This window comes from Pholis gunnellus (genome assembly GCF_910591455.1).
Source record: "Pholis gunnellus genome assembly, chromosome: 12".
NCBI lineage: Eukaryota > Metazoa > Chordata > Actinopteri > Perciformes > Pholidae > Pholis > Pholis gunnellus.
Window position 1 is genome coordinate 6,213,548 of NC_136539.1, and position 13,677 is coordinate 6,227,224.

At 39.0% G+C, this 13,677-nt stretch overlaps 1 protein-coding gene and 1 pseudogene across 2 annotated transcripts; both read left to right on the plus strand.

Moving 5' to 3' along the window:
• Positions 1-231: 231 nt before the first annotated feature.
• On the plus strand, positions 232-4,135 carry LOC306704015 (olfactory receptor 4E1-like; the record flags this gene model as incomplete). The annotated part of the gene is made up of 4 exons (XM_079170226.1): positions 232-235; positions 613-973; positions 1,264-1,301; positions 4,032-4,135. The coding sequence occupies 4 exons, from the start codon at positions 232-234 to the stop codon at positions 4,133-4,135; spliced, it is 507 nt and encodes a 168-aa protein (XP_079026352.1).
• A 6,475-nt stretch (positions 4,136-10,610) lies between these two features.
• LOC306704016 (olfactory receptor 4B13-like) lies at positions 10,611-11,555 on the plus strand (annotated as a pseudogene). Its single transcript has one exon. The product of its transcript is annotated as an olfactory receptor 4B13-like (transcript).
• The last annotated feature ends 2,122 nt before the right edge of the window (positions 11,556-13,677 follow it).

The window sequence follows — 13,677 nt, forward strand, 5'->3', positions numbered from 1 at the left end:
GTGAGCACACCTTCAGGGTTCAGCTCTCAAATTCTGTAGTATCAGGCGGTTCGGGTCTGAAAGTTGCGGCTACAGTTCAAATTCTTGTCTCGTTTTTTGGCCTGTGCAGGACCCTAGTTTGGATACAACAGCAAGCTACACAAAAAGGTGGACACTTTATCTGTCCAAGTGCCTCGCTCGCGCAATAGATTACGAGATACATATGCATACATGGTCGAAGCTATTGCGAATATGCGTATGTTCTCTCTCGACTTCCGTTCGAAAAAGCTGTTTTCATATGAATGTTACAATCTTCGGAACCCGCCATCCAAACTTCATATGAACTTTATTAATTCTGAATATTTTGATGCCAAAAATGAATTTTTAGGTTTTATGCATTGCTCATACAGCAGGTTGCAGCACGCTGAAACAAGGAGGTAACCTTTTTCTAAACGTTGATTGGCTGGTTTGAATTCCCAGCTCATGTGTGACTGCAGTGAGACGAGATATTACTAACAGTAAGATGAGAGAGCAAACACTCTGTTAAGGATGGTCGTACATAACACAGGGTAAAAAGCTATTTTCTAACTATGATGCAAAATTTTTCTCATGTAAAGTTGTTTTTTCTTTCAGGTTTAAGTGAAACAATGAACTACAGAGTTGCTATCTTCTCTCTCACTTTATTGTGTTACTGTTTCATTGTGCTGGTAAATGTTGCTCTTATTGTGACCATCATCTTGGATAAGAACATGCATGAACCAATGTATATTCTATTGGCCACTTTCTGCATGAATGGACTTTATGGGACAACAGGTTTCTACCCCAAGATTCTGTGGGATCTGTTGTCTCCCGTTCATGTGATCTCTTATTCTGGATGCCTTGTTCAGACTCTAGTGATATTATCATATGCCTGCAGTGATATGTCTATTCTTGCAGTCATGGCATATGACAGATATGTGGCTATATGTCGACCCCTGGAGTACCACTCTATCATGTCAACGCCAAGACTCTTAATTAGGGCCCGAGCCACCGACAACGTCGGGCCAGCGAAGGCCCTATTGAGTTTCTAAGGGGTATTTTTCTTGTGATTTTTAGGGCCCGAGCCACCGACAACGTCGGGCCAGCGAAGGCCCTATTGTTATTGTAGGCGTCCGCGTCAGGAAAGGACTTTTTGGGGCACTTGCCATGCATGAAAACTCACCAAATTTGCACACCTCTCACATCTGGTGTAGAAACTCTGCTGCGCAAGGTTGCATATTTGTGTGTAAAAAAATGGCTCTCTAGCGCCCCCTACAAGGCGGATTTGCGGCGCCTCTCGGCCAGTATGTCCGATTTACTTGAAATTCAACACACATGTCCAATCATGCTAGATCTACAAAAAAGCCAATCAGACCCCTAAGCTCCGCCTACTTAGATTTTCCGCCATCTTGAATTTAGTGAAAAACACATCTTTGCGAACTCCTCCTACACGCTGGCTCCGATTACTACCAAATTTGCTGTAGATCATTATTGGATGTATATCACTCAGATTTATCAAAAGCTTTTTGATAGCTCTTTGCGTTGATAAGATATGGACCAATGAACTTCTTAAGGGCGTGGCTTAATATCAATACACATAACTTCTCAACCATTTATCGAAAATTCACGAACCTTTCAGCATATGTGCACATCGCATCCTGTAACATACCCTGAGATTTTTTTTGCATTCAGCCAATAGGGGGAGCTACAGTAAACCCGCAAATTTGTGTTTTTTGGCACTTTTCGCATTTTGCAGCCTTCGTATTTTAACGAACTCCTCCTAGCATTCATGCGATCGACTTCATATTTGTTCAGGGTGCTCTTAAGACCTTTGTGATTAAAAATTATTAAAAGCTAGAGTTTTCGTCGAAGAACCTTGACGTGGCCTGGCGGCCATTTTGCATCATTTTAATGAAAAAACAAGTTGTTATAACTCCAAGGTACATTAACCTATCCGCACAAAACTTCTTGTGTATGATGCCACTTCAAGCCCGAACATACTTAAATTGAAAACAATTCAATAACTCATAGCGCCGCCTACTGGCTGAAGGAAATGTCATATTTTATACTTTCATTTATTCCTCCTAGCCAGGTGACCCGAGTAGTCTCAAAATCGGTAAGGATAGTCTTAGGACATTGATGAGGAATCGCCATAAATATTGTGAGTTTTCGTTGAACGCTGTTGCCGTGGCGACGCATCGTTGGCCATGAAAAAGGAAGATGTTATAACTCCAAGGTACATTATCCAATCCGCACAAAACTTATTGTGCATGATGCCACTTCAAGCCTGAACATACATGAATTGAAAACATTAAAAAAACTCATAGCGCCACCTACTGGCTGAAGGAAATATTTCTGATTCCTATTTTTGTGGGGGAGGAGCTTTTTGGGGCACTTGCCATACATGAAAACTCACCAAATTTGCACACCTCTCAGGTCTGGTGGAGAAACTCTGCTGCGAAAGGTTGCATATTTGTGTGTAAAAAATTGGCTCCCTAGCGCCCCCTACAAGGCGGACCGGCGACGCCCCTCGGCCAGTTTGTCCGATTGACTTGAAATTCAACACACATGTCCATATCTTCGAGCTCTAACAAAAAGCCTCTCAGGCCCAAAAATGGCCCCTGGAAAAATCTTCCGCCATTTTGAATTTAGTGAAAAACACATCTTTGCGAACTCCTCCTACACGCTGGCTCTGATTGCTACCAAATTTGCTGTGGATCATTATTGGATGTAGATAACTCAGATTTATCAAAAGCTTTTTGATGGCTCTTTTTGTTGAAAAGATATGGACCAATGAACTTCCTAGGCGCATGGCTTAATATCAATACACATAACTTCTCAACCATTTGTCGAAAATTCACGAAACTCTCAGCATATGTGCACATCGCATCCCGTAACATACCCTGAGATTTTTGTTGCATTCAACCAATAGGGGGCGCTACAGTAAACCCGCAAAGTTGTGTTTTTTGGCACATTTTCCATTTTTCAGCCTCCGTACTTCAACGACCTCCTCCTAGAGAATTTATGCGATCGCCTTCAAATTTGTTCAGGATGCTCTTAAGACCTTTGTGATTAAAAATTATTAAAAGCTAGAGTTTTCGTCGAAGAACCTTGACGTGGCGTGGCGGCCATTTTGCATCATTTTTATAAAAAATCAAGTTGTTATAACTCCAAGGTACATTATTCAATCCTCATAAAACTTCTTGTGCATGATGCCACTTCAAGCCTGAACGCAGATCAATTGAAAGAAATTAAATAACTCATAGCGCCACCTACTGGCAAAAGCAAATGTCATATTTTATACTTTTATTTACTCCTCCGAGCCAGTTCAAAAGAGCAGCCCCGGGGCTACGCTTGACGTACATGTATGAAACTTGGTCAGAACATGTATCACATAGAGACTTAAAAATAAGGCTCTTGGGACCATGCTCTTAACTGTACCGGAAGTCGGCCATTTTGATTTTGGTGTCATTTTTCCATAGCATAGTAGGTTAGGATGCTCAAAAATTCATGGCACTTTGCACATGTGTCATAGGCATCGGAAGAAATATGTGGCATGATTTTTAGCCTTGTCCGTTTTAAATTGCCTCTGTAGCGCCCCCTACAATATTTCAAAAGAGCAGCCCCGGCGCTACGTTTGAGCTACACGTACGTAACTCGGTAGGCGCACGTATCCTGTGGAGACTTAAAAATAAGTCTCTTGGCACCATGCTCTAAAACCTACCAAAGTCGGCCATTTTGATTTTGGTGTCATTTTTCCTTAGCATAGTACTATTTGCAAAGCATCATTTCCAGCATCAGCCAGTCCACGCGGGATCGACGACGTCTCGCTCGCGGACGCGCCGTCCCGCGGTCGCGGACGTTCTCCAACGCGCAGGCCGGAGTCCGCCGCCGGCCCCGACGCGCCGGGGAGGCGAGGGCCCGTTCATCGCTGCTCGCAGCGTTAATTTTTCTTGTGACTGTACTGTTTGATGTCCTTAATATGCGATTTCATCCAAATCTTCCTCCAACCATTCAAAATGTTATTGCAATAGAACTTTTTATCATACCTCCCATTATGAATCCTTTTATTTATGGTTTTAAATTGACCAAAATTAGGAACAGAATTCTAGGTATTACTTGTAAAATTCAAAGATAAGGAAACTCAAAGGCATGTAATAATACTATTATTTTTGTATATGAAACTTTGCATATTTACATGATCTGCCTTTCACTAATGTTTTAGGTTAGTTTACAGATTTGATTATTTGTGTGCACATCCCAGATCATCCTTGTAAATGAAATTGTTTTCCTTAAATATCTTTTGTTTTGCATTGAAAGCTTTTCGGATGTTCACTTGCTTGTCTGCCTCTTTGCAGTTAGAAGTTAAATGAATGTAAATATAAAACCTGAAACTTGTGATTATATTTTCAGCATAGTTGTCAGTGGCTTTGCTTTAGAGACTGTTCATGCACAAAGGTCAAAGAATGTGAAATTAGATCATAATATTCAGCCTTTTAAACATTTCACAGGTGAACTCGCTATCTGGAACAAAGAAAAATGTATATGACACGAAGGCCAAAGGCAGAGGAGTAACCTGTACCTTACTTGGGCTGCATGATAACATGCAAAGTACATTATCTGCCTTTAGCTAATGGTTAAATGTATATTTTTAATATTATTTGTGTGCATATATTATGATCCTTGTACAGGAGATCAATCTGTTTGCCCTTAATACCTTTGCACTTTTCATTGAATGCATTTTGGATGTTTACTTCCCTGTTTGAAAGTTCTTTCGTGTATAATTTCATCAGTGAAACTCATGTCCTAATTAGCTTTTTAAGCTTTGTTGACTCACTTAAGTTGGTAATTTTTCCATGTTGAAATTATATATTTGCATTACTTATTTTCAGCAAATTAAAATGAGAAACTAATTTTATTGTCTACTTTACAAAATATATATACAAGCATATAATTACATTATATATTTGATGTAGATTATTTACCATAACTCCCATGCTTTATAAATCTTTTCATGTACATTTGACATTTTCAAAAACGGTTCTGGTTGCTTGCGTTTGCGAGACCTTGTTAAATTCAACTTTCAGTAATCGCAGAAGGTTTGTGTGACTTAATTGTGCCATGTGTACAACTTGATACAGATGTCACAACAGTGACACCTTTCTCTTCATTTCCTTCACATAAAAATGCAATAATATAAATTGTTTTGGTTGAAAAATGTATACATCGTTCTTCTGCTAACCACCCAACTTAAGTAGTTTTCCAGTTCAGTATTTCTAGTTTGGTCTCTTATTTGCAGCAGAATTGAAGAATCAGCTCGATCAGCTGATACGGTGTCTTCATCCCCTCAGTGGTGAAAATCAGCCCAGTTTTTAACTGGTGCAACTATTGTTGCTGAGCTGTCAGGTGGAAGTTTGTAGTCTGTTCTAGCACTTCCTTTTCAATCACCTATATCACCATGAAAGTTTTTAAGAAGTAAAACTTGGAATAGTTGAGGTCCACTGTGTAGTCTGCCATGTCTTTAGGCCAAAAGTCTATGAGACTATGATCATCAAAGTGATCACCTCAAAAAGCAAAAAATATGACAGCAAGCAAATGTTTGCCAAAATTAGGCTTACTGCGATGGCCTAGGAGGCATCAATAGGCTTATATGCAAAATATGTCTTACCTGTTTGAAATACGTTTTTGTTTGTCATTTTCGCTTGTTGCCATGTGCATTTTGTCTTTGTCAAAAAAATACAAATTAAAGCTTTAAGCAGCATTGATCGGGCCCTTGCACCTTCACACACGTTGAGGGTACTGGCTGGACTCTGTTTGACGCGGCCATGAATTTGTGTGACCATCAAACACTGCATCCAAGAGTTAGACGTTATTTCCTGCGTGGACCAGCGGTGTAGCCAGGTCATTTTGCCAGGTCTTAAGCCTTGAATGTTTTGAGTGGAGCTCTGAATACAATCATACATGTAAGCCTTTAAAGATCAACAAAAAACAGAATGTATGTGATTGTGCTTTAGTGTTTGTCACATAATAGGCTGTCATGTAAATACAGGTCTCAAAACCGACTGTTTGTTTGTGCAGGTAGCTCTGACAATCACTCCCGAGTGACTCAAAGTGGGAAGAGTCGAGGAGAAATGGCAGAATGTATAGTTCCATGTTCCATTCTCTTTGTAGAGGAATACATTTAAGCCAAAACGTGAGCCCATGTAGTGTAATCTAGAATATGATTGAGTGCACACTGATTTTATTTCACAAACTTTATGTTGCATTGAATTACTTTACATTACGGCCTGGCTCCAAAATGAAAAAAAGCAATTTACTGTACTATTAATGAAAACTCCACGTACAATCGCGATTTGAAAAATATTGTTATTCAGTTTTTGCTCTCCAAACATCTGATTTTGCACATATTTAGATCAGATAAGTCTTTTTGTTCTGGCATGCCCACGAACCCCTTTATTAAGTTAAGTGTTTGGACCGCTGTATTCATAGAATCCTGCTTACGGCCATGGTTGCCAGTAGGTGGTGCTATGACTATAAGTTAATATTGACAGCAGAAGCCCTCAAAGCATGACTTTTATCAAGCATGTCGAGTTTGGGACAGTTTTGACAAAGTACAGTCAAGTTACAACAGCTTGATGAGGAACCATGTGAAATATAAAACGTCATTCCATGAAACCTCAAGCTTTTGATAATTTATAATCACCAAGGTCTTTGGATTGTACTGGCCAAATTTAAAGTTGATCTGATCAATTCCCTAGGAGGAGTTTGTTAAAGTACAGCGCCTGGAAATGGCAAAAGAAACATGAGAAATTCACACAAAATTCAAAATGGCCGACTTCAGGTTGGTCTTGGAGCATGGACCCATGTGACTTTCTTTTAAGTCTACATGTGATACATGTACTTACCAAATTTGGTATGACCAGGTGAAACATACTGCAAGGGCGGCATCGACGAAATTGGTAGGGGGCACTATCGAGCCGACAAAATGTAGGACTTTAAATGCGTGTTTTCTTTTTTTAGGATTTTTTGCCCCACAAAAACACCTTTGTTTTTCATGGCGAAGAAAGCGTCGCCACGGCAACACTGTTCCACGAAACAACAGACCGTTGATAAGATTTCATCTCAAAGGTCTTTACAGCTGAAGAAGTTCAACCTGCCAAAGACAATTGTAGGTGACTATCGTCAACTTAAAATTAGTCACCGAGAGGCTGAGTAGGGGAAACTAACCTGCGGACGCGCTGGCAGTTAGTGATTCACGGATTCGGTGGTTAAATTTTGTGGTTTTATTTGTAGACAACAAACAAACTTTTGTGCTGGATAACACACATTCATAAACGTTCAAAAGACTTTCTCCTTCGATCAACAGCATCAAACAATGATAATAGTGATAATAGTAGTGTAAATAGCGTAAATAAAGGTCAGCAAAAAATAAGACTCCCTCTCTCACCCCCTCTCCTTCCATTCATCCAACTAAACTATGGAACAGCATGTATCCCCATTGCTATCCCCAACACCACGTGACTCAATTACCGGAAGTGACAAAATAGAGTGTAGGCCAGGCATGTCCAAAGTCCGGCCCGCGGGCCAATCACGGCCAGAGGTCAGATTTTATACGGCCCGCGCCTTCTGTCTTAAAATGCATTATTTATGGCCCGCCAGCACAGTCAAAACGGAATGAATAAATCATACAAATTCAACATGCAATTCCTCTTTTCACCTCATGGTGGCAGCACCACTCTGTAACTGTCTGGCTTTTTTTAATTGTCTCTGACCCTTCAACTGTCATGGCTACGGCAAGTAAAATAAGGAAAGTCGAGACCGAGGGCCGCCGCTTTCATATTTTTTCACCGAAAACCGAAACAACTGTGTCTGCCTAGTTTGTCATGAGACTGTTGCTTTGTTTAAGTGATATAATGTAAAGAGACACTACGGGAAAAAACATGCTAATACTTCAACAAGCTATCAGAGAGCGACTGTGCTAGAAAAGCGAAGCAAATCCAAGATAACTTGGGCACACAGCAGCGGTCTTTTTCGCGGGCCCACGAGTCAAATGCATACCTGCAAACTTGTTGCTGTTCAGCGAAATTAGCCGTTTTAAAATATATCATCCACGTGATCCGTAGATGTTTTCTCTTTAGGGGGGGGGGGGTCATCTGGCCAGCCAGCGTTTCTAAGATTGGATTGAGACGAGGAAAAAAGGTGATGATGTTATCTTCGCAATAAAACATCTTTGATGTGTCGAGTCTTGGCCAATCAGCGTTAAGATGTCTACACCGTCTTTCCCTCCGTTACAGTTCAGACTTGCTCGGTTAAGGATAACGTCCACTGCATGCGGAGCTTTGTTTGTTAACATTCGTCATTATCGCGATTTAGGAGGAAAAAAAACGTAACGCGATGAAACATGCCCGGTTCAGTTCACGCGGTCACTCGTTAACGTTAAACCGGAACACCGGCGGATCTGCTGGCAGGTTGTTTTTTTTAACTCAAAGTAGAATGAGGATGATTTTGTGGTGACAATAACTTTTAAGACCACGATGATGAGGCCCAGATACTGATGAGATGATGAGGTCAAAGAGCTTCAGGGAGTAGCACACCTTGATGCAGGGCTGAGATGTGAAGGAGCTGGGGCTGGATAAAGGTGGAGGTCTACTCTAAACAGACGTGAGTACAGCTTCCTGCTGTCGCAGTGTTTTAGAAATACTGATAAGGCAGGGTATGCTAAATGCTGCCTCTGCTCCAAGGAGATGAACTACAGTAACAAGGGCTCACGTGCCCTCTCATCACACTCCCAGACACTGTTCACTGTGATGACCACAGCCAGGGTACTTCCGGTCCCAACAGGGCCCTGAAGTATTGATAGAGAGGGTTAAGGTGCCTGTATCTTCATTTCAGCGAGTTGCTAATGCAGAGGTGTGTATAGATCACAGCTATTACTTTACTCTTCATTCTAATTTAAATAATTGAACTGGATTGAATGCATATTAATTGCAAATAGAAGATAGGCCACAATTCTAACAGCTTTACAGTAACAGTGGAAGTTAATACAGTAACGGGGTTCAATGAAAACTAATCACTTTATTTGTACAGGCGATGGTTCTCGCTACTCTTGCTATCTTTGTTTTTAAATGACAAACTTTTGAAAATGAGACCTCGTTCTCAATGGATTTTGTCTACATAAAAGGTTAATAATAATATTGATTGAAAAAAACTATCCAGCTGTTCAACCAGAGCTGAAATACTGATTAATAACTGAATAATAAATTAGTTTTTTGCTTGAAGTAAATGTCTTATCCCTTAATTTTCTTCTCAGAGTACACCAGAATGCTACATTTTAAAGATCATATTTAAAATAAAAGTATCCCTGCTGTGTCATTGAAAATATAATTATTAAATAATAGTGTATGTATAGGCAACTTGTATTGTTTAAAATAATGTCAGTAGGAACTGTTGGCCCTTGGGCATCTTCACATTATCAAATCTGGCCCTCTTTGAAAAAAGTTTGGACACCCCTGGTGTAGGCCATACCTGGCTCCTACAACGATGGTGCACTTCTACACTGCCATCATTGAAACCATGCTCACCTCCGCCATCAACATCTGGTACACTGCAGCCACTGTCAAGTACAAGGGTAGAGTGCAGCGTATAATTTGCTCTGCTGAGAATGTAATTGGCTGCAATCTGCTGTCCCTCCACGACTTGTTTGCCTCCAGGACCATGAGGCGGGCAACAAAGATTGTGGCCGACCCCTCTCACCCTGCACAAAAACTCTTTGAGTCCCTTCCCTCTGGTAAGATGCTGTGGGCCATCAGGACCAAGACCTCACGCCACAAAAACAGTTTCTTCCCTTCTGCAGTTGGGCTCATCAACAAAGCCCGGGACCCCCACTGACTCGGACTCTTACATCCCCAGGACAATTACTTACAGTTACACATCCTTGCACAACTCTACTCTTTAAATTAACACTTGATACTTTAATAACATACTTGTTTTAACATACTCTTAATTTGTTTGTTTGTTAATCATATGTTAATCATATTTTATTGTATATTTTCTATTTTCAAATGAGTTACTTTTACTATTGCATGTTTATTATCACGCACCAATCACTTAGACAAATTCCTTGTATGTGTAATGGTAATGAACCGTTTCTGATTCAGATTCAGTTTCTTATTTAACAAATCATTTATAATCAGCAAAATTATAGGCAAGCTTTTCTACACTTCTTAAATCCTCACTTTGTTAGATGTTGGCTGAAGCCTAATATAGTTTCTGCTGTTCATCATTCCCTTCATTAAATGTAAGTTTATTTTGACGACAACTAAAAATAGGATGTTTTCATAGTGAATAATAAAAACGTTAGGAACTTACGTCCGCCACCTCAACTTTCTATTTAACATAAAGAATTTTGTACATTTGAAGAAAAATATATTTTTAGTGTTCATGTATTTCCTACATTGTTCACCTCATACAGTAGATTGCAGCGCACTAAAAACGAGTTTGCTCTTTCTAAAAGTTGATTGGTTGGTTTGAATTCCCAGCTCATGCGTTGCTATGGTCAGAGGATATTAACAACAGTGAGATGAGGAAACAGGCACAGTGTTGAGGACGTTTTCTAACCACGATGGATAATGTCTCTCGAGTAACATCATTTGTTCTTTCAGGTTTAAATGTAACAGTGAACTACAGAGTTGCTCTCTTCTCTCTCACTTTACTGTGTTACTGTTTCATTGTGCTGGTAAATGTTGCTCTTGTTGTGACCATCATCTTGGATAAGAACATGCATGAACCAATGTATATTCTATTGGCCACTTTCTGCATGAATGGACTTTATGGGACAACAGGTTTCTACCCCAAGATTCTGTGGGATCTGTTGTCTCCCGTTCATGTGATCTCTTATTCTGGATGCCTTGTTCAGGCTTTAGTAATGTACTTATTTGCCTGCAGTGATATGTCTATTCTTGCAGTCATGGCATATGACAGATATGTGGCTATATGTCGACCCCTGCAGTACCACTCTATCATGTCAAAGTCAAGACTCTCACTGTTAGTGTGTTTCTCCTTGTTGACACCTTTTTGCATTGTAGGCACAAATATTATCCTCACATCTAGATTAAAGCTATGCAGCCCTCATATTGCCAGACTTTTCTGTGTCAATTGGGTTGTTGTGAAACTTGCTTGTTTCCCAGCTGACACTATTGTTAACAACATAGTTGCGTACATTACAATAATCATTTACGTATTTCATGGTTTTTTCATAATTTGGTCCTACGTATATGTCATCAAAACTTGTGTGAATTCTTTAGAAAACAGAGCCAAGTTCATGCAGACGTGTGCCACATTTAACTTCCTTGCTCATTTTTCTCGTGACTATACTGTTTGATATCATGCATATAAGATTCGGGTCAACAGACTTACCTCAAGCACTTGACAACTTTATTGCAATAGAATATCTTGTCATACCTCCAATTATGAATCCTCTCATTTATGGTTTTAAATTGACTAAAATTCGGAACAGAATTTTGTGTGGCATTACTTTTAAAATGAAAGTACTTAGATGATAAGGAAACTGATAAGGCCTACAATAATGCATTATTTATATATAAATTGTACTTTTTCAAATGATCTGCTTTTATCTCATGCTCTAGGCTAATGTACATTTTTTTTAAATTATTTGTCATGACTTGTGCCACATTTAACCTCCTTACTTACTTTTGTTGTCACAATAGTTTTGATGTCATTCATATGTTCTTTTTGGCTCAAAATATTTTCCTCAAACCTTTCAAAATATTGTTGCAATAGAACTTCTTGTCATTCCTCCTTGTACGAATCCTCTCATGTGTGGTTTTAATATGCCGAAATGTGAAACAGAAATCTCTGTTTTTACTTTTGAAAAACAATACTAGGATTTATCTAAATTAAACATGAATTAAACATGCACTGCTTAACAGGCTGTTGCCTGCATGTTTTGCTGGAGTTAAATGTAATATTATCAGGCTGCAGGTTTTGCACAGTTAGCAAATATTAGCTCAGTATTTCTTGAAAGATGTCCTTTCCAATGAAAACGTGCCTTTTATTACTTTGGATTGCATTTACTTGTATAGAATGTTTTCATTTCTCATGATTTAGGGTCCTGAATCTTATACCTCTTTTTATCGGGTAATAATTTTAAAATGATGAGGATGACATGATGATACAGTAAAATATGTACTTTCTATATGTATTTTCTTTTGTTTATCTACATTAATCTTATTCAGCTGAGTCTAGTCAATTGTTCAGTGTTTCATATTGTTGAACATGTGTGTGAACAGATAAAGAAAATGCTTTAATCTATGACTTCACAAGATCCAGTGGCGACTCTACTGTTTGTCTTATTTGTATTTAAGAATAAAATAAATAGAATAGAATCTGAAATATATATGATTTCTTACATAAATGTCATTGACCTGCTTATGATTTAACATTCGCAACTGAAACACAAAGAAATAAAAGACAAAATTAGGCAAATATTTCAAATAGTTTGTCAGAACTTTTAAACAACAACTGACCACTGACCGGTCTAACTAAGACCCAGATTAACAGGGAATATTAATGAATGAACTTTTTTGTTGTTGTAAATAACAGGTAACTATATCAGTCTTGAGCAGTCTAATTATCTGTTGAACTAACAGAGCAAATAATGACCATGATGTGAATAATAATGCGTCTGGCGGGATTGTGCATGTATCCCCTTTTTTCAAGAAATCCAACAGATCTGATGTTCAGAAGAAAAAAAAATGTAGCTGTCAAATTATTATAAATTGTCACTTACTGAAAAAGATTGCAAACTTTACTGTAACGTGCATGAGCTTACTGTCACAATTCCATATTATGTAATGTGTATGTATGTATTGTGTCAGGTTTATACTATCCAATAAACGGTAAATGGACTGTACTTGTATATCACTTTTTCTAGTCTCTCCGACCACTCAAAGCGCTTTCACACTACTTGTCATCATTCACCCATTTACACCCATTCATACACTGATGGCAGTGGCTCCCATGCCCACCACTAACTAACATTCACACACGCACACCGTAGGGAGCAATTTTGGAAGGACGACCCTGCTCTCTCACGAAGTCACAGTCGCCCACATGTCAAACAAAACAAACACTATCTGCAATGACTTTCTAAATATGACGACTGATATGGTCAGTTTCACTATCAGCAAGGGCATCATTTCATCTGAGGTATACTTTTCCAAATAACAAGAAAGTTGTATAAACATAAAAATAGCAGTGGATAAAACTTAGAATGCATTTTCAGATGTGTTGAGACTGACGTATGAATGAATTTCATTGCTCTCCTTATTTAATTAAACATATATTTTTTTTTTAAATAAATTATTAACATTTTAATAATTTGATTTTAACAATAATATTAGTAAACTTAAGGGCTCAGACATTCCAATACTAACTGTGACGAATGCTACAAAATATTTAATCACTGCCATGACCAGAATATTCAAACTCACAGAGGCTCCGCCCTCTACTGGAATCTATGGTTATCCTCCACTCCAATCAGGAGCATGAGTTCAGCCGATGAAAATGTGGACGTCATTCTGTCAGACCACAGACAGACGGCACTCCTGCAGGGGTGAAACTATGATGGCGTTGACCGCCATGCAGAAGCTGGAGTTCGTG